A 16,446-nucleotide genomic window follows, 5' to 3' on the forward strand; every position below is an offset into this window, starting at 1 on the left:
GTCACCACCCTAGACTAGGTCCCACCCCTACCTAACTTCCACCCCTGCCTAAATTCCACCCCCAATAGCCAAGGCTTTTTTTTTCTTTTTTCCTCTTTTAGATTGGGGTTCTGTTTTACCTTGCTGTTGATTCATTTATATTTTTATGTTTTCTAATAAATCTTTTATTTTTCTAATTTTATTTTATTCTTTATACTTTGTTATCGTTCTGCTCCTTTAGGCTTGTTTCCCCCCCTTTTTTTTTTCTTTTTTCTGTTGTGGTTTTGTTTTACCTTGTTGCAGTTGTTTAAATTATATTCTTATTATTCCTAATATATTTTTTATCTTTTAAATTTTATTTTGTTTTTTATTCTTTGTAAATTATACTGCTTTTGACTGTGCCATGCAGCTTGCAAGATCTTGGTTCCCATGCTGGAGGTCAGGCCCGAGCTCCTGTGGTAGGAGCTCTGAGTCCAAACCACTGGACTAACAGAGAACCTCAGACCCCAGGGAATATTAATCAGAGTGAGGCCTCCCGGAGGTGCTCATATCAGCACCAAGACCTGGCTCTATCCAACTGCCTGCAAACTCCAGTGCTGGACGCCTCAGGCCAAACAACCAGCAAGACAGGAATAAAAAAAAAAAAAAGATACAACAAAAAAATATGTTACAGACGAAGAAGCAAGGTAAAAACCTAAAAGACCAAATAAATGAAGACGAAATAGGCCACCTACCTGAAAAAGAAATCAGAGTAATGATAGTAAAGATGATCTAAAATCTCAGAAACAGAATGGAGAAAATACAAGAAACATTTCACAAGGATCTAGAAGAACTAAAGAGCAAACAAACAGTGATGAACAACACAATAACTGAAATTAAAAACACTCTAGAGGAATCAATAACAGGATAAATGAGGCAGAAGAACGGATAAGTGAGCTGGAAGATAAAAAGGTGGAAATAACTGCCAAGGAGCAGAATAAAGAAAAAAGAATGAAAAGAATTGAAGACAGTCTCAGAGAGCTCTGGGACAACACTAAATGCACCAACATTCGAATTATAGGGGTCCCAGAAGGAGAAGAGAAAAAGAAAGTGTCTGAGAAAATATTTGAAGAGATTACAGTTGAAAACGTACTGTTTAAAGAAATTAAAGACCTAAGTAAATGAGCAGGCAGATCACGCTTATTGATTAAATGTCTCTATATTGTTGCCAATCTCCCCAAACTGACCGATAGATTCAACAAAATCCCAATGAAAGTCCCATCAAGCATTTCTGTAGAAACTGACAAAATGAATCTAAAATTTATGTGGAAAAGCAAAAGACCGAAAATAGTGAAAATAATTTTGAAAAAGAACAAAGTTGGAAGATTAACACTACCTCATTTCAAGACTTATTATAAAGCAACAGTACTCAAATATAGGTATACTGATCAGCACAGAAACTGACCCATGCATATATGGCCAATTGAGTTTTTTAAAAAGAAGCCAAGGTAATTCAATCAGGAAAGAATAATCTTTCCAGAAAATGAGGCTGATACAATTGGATATCCAAATAAACAAACCTCAACTCTTACATTATACCACAACACAAAAATGAACTCTAAGTGGATCACAGACCTAAATGTAAAAGTTAAAACAACAAAACTTCTAGAAGAAAACAGAAGCAAATCTTAGAGATCCTGGGTTAGACAAAGATTTTTTTAAACAAGCCACAAAAAGCACAAGCTATAAAAGAAAAAATTTATGAGCTGGACTCATCAAAATTAAAAACTCTACATTTCTGTAGACACTATTAAGAAAATGAAAAGACAACCCACAGACTGGAAGAAAACATTTGTTAATTTTATAATTGACAAATGACTTGTATTCACAGTATATAAAGAATTCTTACAAGTCAAGAATAACAAGTCAAACAACCCAGTTTTTAAAAAGTGAGTAAAAGACTTAAAGAGATATATCACAAAAGAAGATATTGACAGCAAATAAGCCATTAAAAGATATTCAACATCATTAGTTATTAAGAAAATGTAAATTAAACCACAGTGAGATACACTATACACCCAATAGAAAGGCAAAAATTAGAAGAATGACCACACACCAACTGTTAATGAATGAACTCTCATACAATGCTGGCAGGAATGTAAGATGGAGAAACTCTAGAAAATAAATTAGTCGTTTCTCAAAATATTAAACGTACATCTACCATATGACCTAGCCAATCCACTCCTAGGTATTTACGGAAGAGAAGTGAAAGCATATATCCATACAAAGATCTGTACATGAATGTTCACAGCAGCTTTATTTGTAACAGCCAAAAACTGGAAACAGGCGTGTGGATAAGCAAATTTTGGTATATCCAAACTTCAGCAATATAGAGAAATGGACTCTTGATACACACAGAATTGTGGATAAACGTCAACATTATCATGCAGGATGAAAGAAGCCAGACACAAAAGAATGCACACTACATGATTCCATTTATACAAAATTCTAGAAAACTGCCTTGGCTTCTTTGTCAAAAGTGACAAAAAGCAGATGAGTGGTTGCCTGAAGAAGCGGGTGGAAAAGGGATAGATTACAAACAGACATGAGGAAACGTTTAGGGGAGAATAGAAATGTCTGTCATCTTGACTGAAGTGATGGTTTCACAGGCGTTTGCACATGTAATAACTAATCCAACTGTAAACTTTAAATATATGCAGTTTATTGTACATCAATTATACCTCAATAAAGCTAATTGTTTTAAGTTTATCCCAATTCTGTAAAGTTATATTCCTGGTTATTCCATGTTGTCTCCCCTATTATAGCCTCTTTGAGGACAGGATAATGTATCAATAAATGTTCTTTAACTAACATTAACTCCTGGGTTGGTCTCTTCAATACTGAAAGACTTTCCCCTACATAAATCAAGCAAACGACACCGAGAATAAGCCCACTCAGATTCGCTAGGTGTGAGGAACAGATTCAAGATGGCCCCATGATATCCACACCTCCTGGCATTCATGCCCTTATGTTATCCCCTCCCCTCGACTGTGGGTGTTACTTGTCACTTGCCTCTAGCCAATAGAATATGACAAAGGTGAGAGGATGTATGTGATTACATGTATGTGGTTACACTCATGAGACTGTAGCACTGGTCTTGGCATCTCCCCCTCCCTTGCTGGCTTTAAGGAAGCAAGCAGCCATGTGGGGGAAGCACAGGACAGGGAACTGTGGGTGGCCTCTAGGAGCTGAGGGCAACCTAAAGCCTACAGCCAGCAGGAAACTGAAGCCCTCAGTCCTACAACCTCAAGAAACTGCATCTGCCAACAAGCATGTGAGTTTGAAAGCAGACCTGTCCCCAGTTAAGCCTCTAGATGAGAACCCAGCCCTGACTGACACTTTGATTGCAGCCTTACAGAGAACCCAGGTAAGCCATGACCAGAATCCTAACCCACAGAGACTGTGAAATAACAAAAGTTTGTTGTTTTAAGCCGCTAAGTTTGTGGCACTACTGTTTAAACAGCAGTAGATAACTAATATACTAGGTTTGTACGTTTATGACAGGAGGAAGCAGAATAGAGGAAGGGGAAATGCATTGAATATTCTAATAGTGTTTCGTACATCTAAATACCATGACTTAAACTACTATCAATTGTAAGATAAAAAATAACCGAGTTGAGGAGATCAAATTATTTCTTTCAGCTTTTATTTGTCTGAAAGAGAAAAAGTGAAGAAACATTTACATAGCTTACTTTAAGGCATACCATATATATAAGCTGTAACAAATCTTATAAACACAAATGAAAACAGCTGGCCTAATACCCTTTAATTTACTTTCATGGTATGTTTTGTTCTGCTTTTCAATAATGAGCACATTTGCGTTTGAGAATTGTACCAAGTTCTCTGAAATGCAAGCAAAGCCTTCCAGTCACCTCCACTGACCACCTCTCTGGGAGGAATGAGAGCATGCTGGAGGACAGCTTACTTTTTTTCTCCTCAAAGACTCCAGAGAGAAGGGCATTCAACTACACCACCTTCCGGCACTCTGAAATACCACAACCAGAGAGCTGGTTCCGTGGGAAATGCACGAATGTATGTATCCTCCTATATCTTTGAAAAAGCTATTCCCCAATGTCACTATACTCTCTTTTCCAGTCCCCAGTAATCACCCCAATAGGGTTTCTGTGAGATGCGGGAGCAGTTAGGGTTTGTGTGCTTCTTTCAGTTTTCTGTGAATATAATCTCCAACATGGAAAAGGATCGTGAAAATGAGCCCAGGCAAACCTTCATCCTCAGAAGTTCTGTTTTCTGCCTTGATATATTTTCCGAGTCAATCATTGGTATAGCGTGGGCAATTAATGTGGTCTCTACCTTCTCATGTGTTTTTTGCAGTGGCATGTGTATGTGTGTGTGTGTGTGTGTGTGTGTGTGTGTGTGTGTCTTTTGGTTTTTGCTGTAAGGTGGCCCTACAAATTAGGTCATAAAGGAAGTCACTGGAAATCAGGATGCATTCCCTGAGAAGAATGATGTAATATTTAGTGTTCCTGTTGCTGACCAAGACGCTCAGCTTAAAATAAAGATTTTATGAATAAAACTTTGTTATAAGAAACCAGATAAAATAATTTAAATTCTCATCATTATTAAAATTAGGAAAATAATGTTTCACATATTTTAAATTTGTCTAAGCATATACATATTTAGCACATGAAAGCCTCATACAGTATGTATTCAATACATTAAAATAATTCCACACACTATTTAGGTTTATGTTTGCCCTGAAATTTCTATGCTAGCTAAAATAAACATTTAAATATTTAACAAAATTGTCTGCCTTCAGAGAATTTAGATAAAACGTTATGTGTATATGGGAGTCAAGGAAATGATGGGTGACAGCCAAGTAGGGCCATCTCATTTTTTTTTAGATTTCAAAGATAGTTGAAAGTAATCTTTTTCTTTCAACAAGTTTCATTTTAATGAATTCGCTTCTCTATAAAGTGGAACCATTCCTGTCATAAATAATAAAGTAAGCAAATAAACATTAAGAGCATCTAGAGGGCTTCCCTGGCGGTGCAGTGGTTAAGAAACCGCCTGCCAATGCAGGGGACACGGATTCGAGCCCTGGTCTGGGAAGATCCCACATGCCGCGGAGCAACTAAGCCCGTGCGCCACAACTACCAAGCCTGCACTCTAGAGCTCGCGAGCCACAACTACTGAGCCCACGTGCCACAACTACTGAGCCCACGTGTCTAGAGCCCGTGCTCCGCAACAAGAGAAGCCGCCACAATGAGAAGCCCATGCACTGCCACGAAGAGTAGCTCCTGCTCCCTGCAACTAGAGGAAGCCTGCACACAGCAACGAAGACCCAATGTAGCCAAAAAATAAATTAATTAATTTAAAAAAAAAGAGCATCTACAATTTGAAGATGTTACTAAGAACTTTAATTTTAATAATTTAAGAAAAAGAAGTCTTTTAAGGGTTATCTCCAACATTATTTGAATATTCTCTTTATATTAATAAGCATGTGTGTGTACCACACACAGAAAGAGCAACAATCAGGGAGTGACGGGAAGTGAGAGAGAGAGAGACAGAAAGAGACAGAGAGAGAGAGGTTAATTGAGTGTGTATATGAAATGAAAATAAGTTTCAAAATGGCAGTCCATGGGGCATGAGCATAAGGGGTCTGGCATAAACCACAGCCTTGATGGAGAGGTTAGAGGACTGACCATGTGGATGAGATTCAGAACTTTCCATATTTTAAATTTTTTGGCCTTCTCCTTCCCCTGCAGCTTCCTTGTATTACTGCCCAGCACCTGCAGTATATTATCCTCCAGAAGAAACAATAAAGGAGAATTTAAGGCCTTCAGGAAGAGGGACAGGACTGGTAAACTTCATGACAGTCCTCAAAGAATAGAAATGAAATAGTCATCCTTGCCTCAGAGCCTGGCCTCTCTGATAGAAGTGAGGACCAGTGATGGGGCAGCTGCAACAGAATAATGCAGAGCAGCAGAGAACATCAAGACGGCCATCCCAGCACCTCTCTGCCAAACCTGGATTTGCTTACCTTTTCCTGGAGCCTAATGTTATCCCACACCTTGGTGCACACCATACACTCAAATGCGTCGATGTAGTTGTCCTGCTTGATGTCCTGCACCCCCCATTTCCGTTCCCTGAGAGCAGTGAGAAGTCGCTGATTCGAGATCTCACCCTTCAGCTTCCATTCTATGTAGGCCTGGTACAGTCTGTCGTCGTGATCCAGCTGTCTGATGTAACTTGCCAGTTCTCTAGGGTGAGAAAATTCTGATACCAGGATAGCACTTCTATTACTTGGAAGCCAGTCTGCGATGCTGGGTGATCCGTAATACACAGGGACGACCCCCAGTTTCAGAGGTCTCCAGAACTTCTCAGTGATGTAGTCATCGCAAACCGCGTTCTCGAAAGCAAGGATAAACTTATACTGGGCAAGGATCCTATAAAAGTCACCAGCGTCCATAGAGGCTGGACCGTTCAGCTGCTGAGGGAGAGCTTTGTTTCGCAAACACTCGCCGTAAGAATCGACCTCGATGTATGTCATCAGCTCTCGAACGTAGCTGTCTCTGTCTGAGGGTGGGTCACAGTCGGACTGTACGTACACCAGAGGAGCGAGGCTTTTCCGAAGGTGGTTTTTGGACTGCAAGGGGACCAGGTATCGGAGTGACTTCAGGACTTCTGTGCCCTCCAGGTACTGGGTAGTTAGTGGCAGGTGGGAATGCCGGCTGAAGGTGGCCGTGTAGTTGAACAAGGTGATGACTGGCTGGTGAAAGAGCTTATAATTGTTTTTCGGAGACTCTTCGTGAAAAAGGGCCCAGTCGTGATGGGATTTCCGAGGCAGAGGTAAGCTATCTATGTTAAAGTCAGTACCTAGGAGAAGAAAAGACAATGTAGTGTGTCCAAAGAACTCTGGGGTTTAAGTTTGAGTCCACCTGGTAAGATTAGTATACAGAGGAGTTTGAGGCTATAAATAAGTAGCATATTACGGTGTCTGCAAAATGCCTGGCAGTCAGTCATGAAGCTTTCACCCTAGAAACTGCTCAGGGAGAGAATCATCAAGGAAAGGGACCCCCTCTCTCATTTTATGAAAAGGGAAATGGGAGAAGTGTCTATCCTGATTCTAAAGAATTTATTCCACTGCCTCCTGGCTTTTCTTCCAGAGGCATTGCCTAAGAGAGGGAAGGAGAAATGAAGAGATAGAGAGTTCTTAAAAAAGAAAAAGCGGGCTTCCCTGGTGGCGCAGGGGTTGAGAGTCCGCCTGCCGATACAGGGGACATGGGTTCGTGCCCCGGTCCGGGAAGATCCCACATGCAGCGGAGCGGCTAGGCCCGTGAGCCATGCCGCTGAGCCTGCACGTCCGGAGCCTGTGCTCCACAACGGGAGAGGCCACAACAGTGGGAGGCAGGCGTACCGCAAAAAAAAAAAAAAGAGAGAGAGAAAGGAAGCCAAAAAGGGAAAAGCAACCAGCTTGGCAGATTGATTAACTGAAAAAAAGTGAAATCATGCAAAAGTAGCCAGAACAAATATACAGGAAAATAATATTTAAATCCAAAATGATCAATTTCAACAAAGCGCAGCGAATCAACCTTAGTAAAAATGGTAGACAAGAGGCTTTTAAGGACTTAAGAGCTGATAATAGCGCTATGTTACAGACTGCTACAGGATGGCCATGAATTAACAAGCACATCGAGAAATAAAGAAGGCGTAACAGGATTATAGTTATGAGTGATTCCAGCTTCCACAAGATTAATTGGGGAAATCTCTGAAACATGATAATGTGCAGACAGAAATGATGGATATGATAAGCCATTGTTTCCTGACTGTGTGCGTGGAGACCCAATCAGGAAAAAGTTATTTCTATAACTGAGAAAGAAGAATTAAGACAATTATCACAATACGTAATACAGAATTTCTAAGGTGTTCCAGACACTGATGATTTTTTGGCCCTGTGATTTGATTTTTTAAATATAAGAAAATGGCACACACACAAAAATCCATCTCCTAGCATCCACTAGGGAAAAACACACCAAATAAATTCTTCCAGCATAATAAAACATATTCTCTGGTAGGATTCATAAAGATTAATTATTTAATGCCAGTGCACACTCTCTCTAATAAATATATACTCTTTAATGCCAACAGTACATCAGTGAGGAATCAGTTAATCAAGAAAGGTTTGGAGAACAGTATGGAGGTTCCTTAAAAAACGAAAAATAGAACTACCATATGACCCAGCAATCCCACTACTGGGCATATACCCTGAGAAAACCATAATTCAAAAAGAGTCATGTACCACAATGTTCACTGCAGCTCTATTTACAATAGCCAGGACATGGAAGCAACCTGAGTGCCCATCATCGGATGAATGGATAAAGAAGATGTGGTACATATATACAATGGAGTATTACTCAGCAAAGAAACGAAATTGAGATATTTGTAGTGAGGTGGATGGACCTAGAGTCTGTCATACAGAGTGAAGTAAGTCAGAAAGAGAAAAATAAATACCGTATGCTAACACATATATATGGAATCTAAGAATAATAATTAAAAAAAAGGTCATGAAGAACCTAGGGGTAAGACGGGAATAAAGACACAGACCTACTAGAGAATGGACTTGAGGATGTGGGGAGGGGGAAGGGTAAGCTGGGACGAAGTGAGAGAGTGGCATGGACATACATACACTACCAAACGTAAAACCGATAGCTAGTGGGAAGCAGCCACATAGCACAGGGAGATCAGCTCGGTGCTTTGTGACCACCTAGAGGGGTGGGATAGGGAGGGTGGGAGGGAGGGAGACGGAAGAGGGAGGAGATATGGGAACATATGTATATGTATAACTGATTCACTTTGTTATAAAGCAGAAACTAACACACCATTGTAAAGCAATCATACTCCAATAAAGATGTTAAAAAGAAACCAAATAAAATTATGCTGGAAGACATATACTGAGCCCATAGAAACTGCTGAAGAAAGTACATACTACCGTCTTGATAACAGGCTTTCATTTCTCGGTGATCAGGAATGAAAGACTAACATCTAAAAATGGTCACATATTTGTTTACTTGGCATTTGCTACATTGGACCTTTAGCATCAAAAAAGAATTTCATCCACACACCTGAAATGTAATGGCATGCAGAGCTGGATGGTCAGTAATGGTTAATAGCCAAACATGGAGACATGAAAGAGAACTTGAGAGGAAAAGCAATTTATCACATTGAACTAGCTGCTGCTCATAAAGGTTCTAGGCTGGTCAAGTGGCCAACAATGGGAACTGAACCCATAAATTTGAGTTAGAACATAAAGCTTCCACCAAAGGCAGAGCAGAGAATCAAGGCCATCTGCCTGGGACAGGAAGAACCAGAGTCCAACCCATAGGAGTCAGAGGCAGGGATCCAGATGTAAGATTAGAGACTGCAGGGAATACGGTTAAAACTAATGTGGGTCTAGAATTAATGGGGGATCCAGCACAGGTGTCTTGAGACGGCCACACGAGTGGCTGTCTGCCGCTGTTATCTGGCACATGGGTGATTCTTAAGCTGCCTTACCCTGTGGTTGCCACGGCAAAGATCCAAAATGCAGAGCAGAAAGACACAAAGCCTACCTCCAGTGCTTCAGAGAATGGAGAGGGCCTGCCTTTCATCAGTGTTTGGCTACATCAGTGAAGCATTATAAGAGGAACTAAAAATGGCTGTCGAGACCTTTTCAGGGCCAATATCTAGGTCTGTGTGTTGGTAATAGGAATGAGACTTGAAACTGGTACCAGTTATAATGAGCTTTTCGTTCATTGTAACTAGAGGCGAGGCTTCCAGGCTCTTTCAGCCAAGTTGCTCCTGGAACTTTGATGTTGGGAAGAAGGAGAGAAGAGCATAAGGTCCCTCAAATGTGCAATCTGTAGTAGAAAAAAAAGCCTGCAGAATCTAAGCAAGAAACATTTATTTATATTTGTGCCCTAAAAACAAACACAGTTTTTTAAAAATGAGAGCTTGAGGTTCTCATACACCTGAATTCTGTTTCGTTTGTAGGAGTGGGACTATCTTTAATAGTGGGGGAATGCCTCTTTAATAGAGAGGAAAGTTTAAGGGACCTAACTTTCCAGAAACACTTCCCATTATTTGCTACTTTAAAAAGTATTTCCTAGTTACTTCCCTAAGACACACACACACACACACACACACACACACACACACACACACACACACACACACGATCACATTAAAACAGGTTTTTCTTCCAAACTAAAATTCCCTGAGGAAGATTAAAAAACGTATGTCATTTTGCCCAGCAAGCTCCTCTCCTAAACTTAGAGCTTCAGATGGTAAACACTTCAGAATTCTAAAATTAGAACCATAACAGACCTAAAATACTTCTTTGAGGATATCACGACCTAGAATGTGAGTGGTGATATTGAGCAGTTTCTGAAAGGTATCAGATGTGGCTCAGGAACCAGCTGAGTTATCTAGCTCTGACTCCAGGGCAATGCCCACTTAACAAGAGTTGGAACTGGGGTCTTTAAAGAAATGAAAATCAGTTAAACTATGATAAATCCATAAAAATGTGACTAACTTGCGTATGATTGGTTCAGTAGTTTTATACAGCCATCTTCACTGGCTCTTACATTTAACAACTTCAGGTTTAAACTTTCGTTTCTCTGGGTTATTTTGTGTTTACTGAATACTGACAAATTCATTCGTTCCTTTAACAGCTGACAGAGAGATCTTAAGCACTAAAGTGCACTGTAAAGGGAATTGCAACTTGGAGCACAAATGGAATAAAATTAATGCTGGCGAACGATGTCAGATTGCTGACGATGGGGACTGAATCTGAAATGGCAGAGAAGCAGAGGAGCGACCATCCTTTATGATATGTTTATGTGCTCCCTTTCTTCTACAGGGGCATATACTCTTCTTTTACGGTTCCCACACAAACTGGTAGAAGCAGAAGGCAACACATATTATTAACCCCACTCTATGAAGAAAATTGAGTTTGAGTCATGTACCTGGAGTTAAAGATCCCTGGTGGGGGCCGGAGTTTTCAGACTGGCTAATGGTAAAGGACCAGAGAGATCACTGGCCCCACTACAATGCTGGTTCTGTTGAATAACTTACTCTTGGCACTCCCAAGACACTCACGGAAATATTACCCAGCTTAAACCCAGCCCACTTGGGAAGAGGCACACCTTCACTCAGAAAAAAGAAATGCTCCCACACAACGTCCCCCAGAGGTCACCTGTTTCTAAAAAGAACCTCTACTGTAAAATGGTGTTTTCCCATAAAATGTGATCCCACAAAAATACCCCGGTAGAGGAATCTAAAACTTTGGAGGAAAAACAATCTAGGCCAAGGGACTGCCTCATGATATTATCATTTGCATAATTCATTGCTACTTTTAAAGCCATTTCATGTGACTTTCCTTAACCAACCCACACAGCCCCATCAGGTCATCTATTTTCTCTAAGGTTCTGAGGGTTAACTAAAAATGCCACACAGGCACCTCTGCAGACAGCCTGGCTCTAGCCAATTCAGAGGGGCTTTGGCAGGAGTCCTAACTTCCAGACCCATATTCTTCCCTCTTCTCCCATCTTCTCTGTTCATGAGTCCTTTTACTTGCCGCTTAATCAATTCTACGTCATGTAGTCCTGTCTCAAGTATACGTGTTCAACTAGGTATCTGTCCATTCTACCCCTAGGTGTGGAAATTTCTCAAGCCCCCTTATTGAACCCATGCTGAGGGCCAGTCAATAACTTTGTAGTCCCCTTCCTAACAGAGCAGGGCCAGAGGCAGGAGTACAAAGAGAGTCCCGCCCACCATAGGCCTGAACATTTGAAGGCTATAAATCAATCTAACACGCCGCTAAATGTTTTACCCTTCTACCTTTACATACATATAGATTCATGACGCTTTTAAATGTGCAAAGCAATGGTTCACACCAAATGTGGATAACATCTATTCAAAATTAACATCATTCTCTGCCACAAGCCATGATTCTCTTTGGGGCCTGGCATGGGGTGAGAAGAGGAGGGAGAGGATTCTTCCTCACTTGTTGGCTCACCCGCACCTAATCCCTCAAACCTTCCCCTCCATTCGCTCAAGACACCACAGGGGAAACACCCACTTGCTCTCCCTCCTCTGGGTCTTGCCCTGTCTGTCCCCACTGTCCAGCTGCCTCCTGAAGCTCTTCGGTGTGTTGTCTCTAAGGTTTCTCCACCACTGAAACAGTCCCCACCAGACAACCTCCGCCCCACCTTTCAAGGCCCTCAAAGGAATCTGCAGCTGAAGGGCAGGTTCCATTCAGAACTCTCAGACCCCTCCAAGTTCCACGCTAGAATGCAGGTGTGCCTGTCCCCCATTCCTTCCACCCCTGGCTCTGTCCCACACCGTGTGGACCCTGCGCACATGGACGCAGACACCTCGTTCTGTGAGTCCAAGTTCTGTCCTGCGCCCTCTGCTCACTACGCCGCAAGCTCGGCTGGCCACCTCCCTGGCCTGCAGAGCCCAGTTTCAGCAGGGAATCCGGCTATGTTGGTCTAGGGAGAATGCCCCACCTTGACGTCTGACCAAGCTCCTCACCCCTGACACTCGACGGCTCAGTCCCCCGGCTGCCTTTAGCAAGAATCCTGTGGCCTTCCCTGGTGGCGCAGTGGTTAAGAATCCGCCTGCCAATGCAGGGGACGCGGGTTCAAGCCCAGGTCCGGGAAGATCCCACATGCTGCAGAGCAGCTGAGCTCGTGCACCACAACTACTGAGCCTGCGCTCTAGAGCCCACGAGCCACAACTACTGAGCCCATGTGCCACAACTACTGAAGCCCACGCACCTAGAGCCCGTGCTGCACAACAAGAGAAGCCACCACAATGAGAAGCCCGTGCACTGCAATGAAGAGTAACCCCCACTCACCGCAACTAGAGAAAGCCCGCACGCAGCAACGAAGACCCAACGCAGCCAAAAATAAATAAATATATATATATAATTTAAAAAAAGAAAAAAAAAAGAATCCTGTTAAGCCAGTTTAGCAAGAATCATCCTGCCCTTGATATCCTCTTAGTAATTTTCCCTCTGCTGACCCCCTCACTGCTTGCTGGTCCCCAGCTGTCTTTGCTGGACTTGGAGTTGAGCTCAGTTCTATATGAAGTCTCTCTCCTCTATTACAGAAACTTGAATAAAATCTATCTTGCTGTTTTTAACAAGTGTCTGGCGCAAAATTTTTCTTTTACATGCCACACGTTTGCAGTCACCCCCTTGGCCATCCTTCAAGCCCAGGGGTGCATACTGACAGCCCAGTTTGCTCTTGGGAGGATAAACCAGAGAAGTGGCCAGTGCAGGATCTGGAAGTGGGCTCCACCTTGGCATTGGGGGCAGGGAATTCTGGGATCCTGGTGCATGAAGTGTGATGCCTAAGTGCAGAGGCATGGGCTCCATGGCCACAGGTGAGCAAGTGACTTGGTCTGTGGGCTCTTCGCCCTGTATGCAGGGGCACGGCTGAAGGAAGGCCAGAGCAGACTCCTCTTGAACCAGTGTAAAGGAGCCATTATGCAAATTTAAGTTGCCAATCATCCTCCCCAAGCATGGTTACTGCGAGGTTGAAATTCATGCTCTGAACTAAACAGGGGCCTGATGTACCTTTTCTGATTCCTTAAACCAAGCACACAAATTCAGATTTAAAACCTCTGAATAAATACACCCAATACAGTTGGGCAGGAAGAGGGGTGACCGGGGGTGATTACTTCCTTTAGCACATTCCCTCAAAATGACCCCTTTTCAATGATTTATTCTAAAACAGGCCTACATAACTACTGTTCTTCCATCCCCACTGAGGTTTTATGGAAGGGAGTCACCTTTAATTGAATCTAGGAAAAATAAATTATAAGATGTGCCATTATTTTTAGTGTCATTAAGAAAAATATTTCTGGGAGACTTCCCTGGTGGCACAGTGGTTAAGAATCCACCTGCCGGAAAAAAAAAAAAAAAAAAAAAGAATCCACCTGCCGGGCATCCCTGGTGGCGCAGTGGTTGACAGTCCGCCTGCCGATGCAGGGGACACGGGTTTGTGCCCTGGTCCGGGAGGATCCCACATGCCGCGGAGCGGCTGGGCCCGTGAGCCATGGCCGCTGAGCCTGCGCGTCCGGAGCCTGTGCTCCGCAACGGGAGAGGCCACAACAGTGAGAGGCCCGTGTACCGCAAAAAAAAAAAAAAAAAAAAAAAGAATCCACCTGCCAATGCAGGGGACATGGGTTTGAGCCCTGGTCCGGGAAGATCCCATGTGCTGCGGAGCAACTAAGCCCATGCACCACAACTTCTGAGCCTGCGCTCTAGAGCCCACGAGCCACAACTACTGAGCCCGTGTGCCACAACTACTGAAGTCCGCGTGACTAGAGCCTGTGTTCCCCAGCAAGAGAAGCTACTGCAATGAGAAGCTCACACAGCACAACAACGAATAGCCCCCTGCTGGCCACAACTAGAGAAAGCCCGCACACAGCAACGAAGATTCAACGTGGCCAAAAACAAATAAATAAAATTAATTTATTTTTAAAAAAAGAAAAAAGACTGCTAGCAATACAGCACTGCTTAAAAGAGTGCTCCACTATCATCTCTGAGATTTTTCTCCCAAACCACTGACACCCATTCCCAAGTTTTGATGCCGATGCTTTCTTGGCGTGACCAGAAGATGTCAAAGAAAGGTTTCCGACACCAACTTGACCCATATTTTCCTCAAATGGCCCTTCACTGGTTTGTGGATGGAAACATCCAAGGGCTGCAGCGGTCCCATCGTGCCAGGTGGAAGGACAGCCCAGTTCGTGCCCACACAGGCAATCGCAACTACATTACTGCCGATGCTCAGGGGAAGGCTAGAAATGCAAAATACATGCTGACTTCAGAGATATTAAATTTGAAAAAGAACAATGCTTTTTAGAATTAAGGAAATTTTGTTTACCTAAATGAATACAGGCTGTCCACACTGTTGTGAACCTGGCACTGTCCATGAAACTACCATGGAGATATGTCCATGTCAGGGCAGAGACGGCTGCCCTAGTCTTTTTAACAGTCGTGTAGTATTATTCCATCGAGAATACATAGTCATTTCAATATTTATTCTCCCAATTTTTCCACTTTGTGGGACAAAAATCTAAACTCTGAACTAGCAACTAGAACTTCAGAGCAGGCCATCCATGCATCTGCCTTAGACGCTTGGCTGGAGGGACATTTTACAGAAGTCAATCCCGTATACAGCAAACTATCTCCAAGCTAATGACATCCTCTGAAACCAAGGATCAAGACAACAACTGAGGCACTTCCCAGGGGGCACAGTGGTTAAGACTCCACGCTCCCAATGCAGATGGTCCGGGTTCAATCCCTGGTCAGGGAACTAGATCCCACACATGCCGCAACTAAAAAGCCTACCAACCACAACTAAGGAGCACATGTGCCGCAACTAAGGAGCTGGCAAGTCACAACTAAGGAGCTGGCAAGCCACAACTAAGGAGCACGCCTGCTGCAACTAATACCTGGTGCAACCAAATAAATAAATAAATAACAACTGACTGCTTTTTCCAAAGCAAGTCTACCCACCAGGTAGATACAGAACTGCCAAATCATTCCATCCCACTTAGCCTTTGAGCCACTTTTTGACCCTAGTTGGAAGCTATGACCTGGAAAAATAAACTTTCCTTAGAGTCTCTCTCTACCCAAGAGAGAACAGTGCAGAATAAAGCACTGTCCTCCAGGGGATTTCCTGACAGTCCAGTGGTTAGGACTTGGTGCTTTCACTGCCAGGGCCTGGGTTCGATCTCTGGTTGGGGAACTAAGATCCTGCAAGCCATGCGATGAGGAAGGAAGGAAGGAAGGAAGAAGGGAGGGAGGGAGGGAGGGAGGAAGAAAGAAAGGGAGAAAGGGAGAAAGAAGGGAAGGAAGGAAGGAAGGAAGGAAGAAAGAAAGAAAGAAAGAAAAAGAAAGAAAGGAAGAAAGAAAGAAAGAAAGAACTGTCCTCCAAAGTTAATCATGTCTAGGATACTCTCAGCTTGATTTTCTAATATACACAGAAAATCTAATCTTGACCAAGGATTTTAGGTCCACATTAAGGATCCTTAGTAACATAATGAATAAATTATATTTTATAGGCCCAAGTTTAATACCATAAACAAATAAAATGCACCCCTCCTATGGCAGTCCAAAAGAGACAGTAAACGCATAAAGCAAAGAACATAAATACTTTCCTATAATTGTTATTTTATTTAAATTTTTTCATCCAATTCCTCGTATAATAAATGCTCGATACAAGAAATTTTATTGCACTAAAAAAGCATAAAAGAACCACCAGAGGGTAGAGGGGACTGGGAGGAGAAGAAAGATCAACCATATTCCCAAAGGAAAGCAATGTTTCACATCGGGGTGTAGGAGTGTCTGAGTGTGCATGAGTGTGCCAGTGTGTCAGTATGTGAGCCTGTGTAGGTAAGATTCAAATAAGAACA

General features: G+C 42.5%; 1 protein-coding gene across 1 annotated transcript in view; it reads right to left on the reverse strand.

Annotated features, from left to right (window-relative positions):
• Window positions 1-16,446, reverse strand: part of FUT10 (fucosyltransferase 10) — a 63,852-nt gene that overhangs the window by 3,437 nt on the left and 43,969 nt on the right. The window contains exon 3 of the mRNA XM_082863634.1: window positions 6,020-6,855. Within this exon, the coding sequence (XP_082719760.1) occupies window positions 6,020-6,855 (836 nt within the window). The remainder of the gene's footprint in view (window positions 1-6,019; window positions 6,856-16,446) is intronic.

Source organism: Leucopleurus acutus (genome assembly GCF_964270905.1).
Source record: "Leucopleurus acutus genome assembly, chromosome: 21".
NCBI lineage: Eukaryota > Metazoa > Chordata > Mammalia > Artiodactyla > Delphinidae > Leucopleurus > Leucopleurus acutus.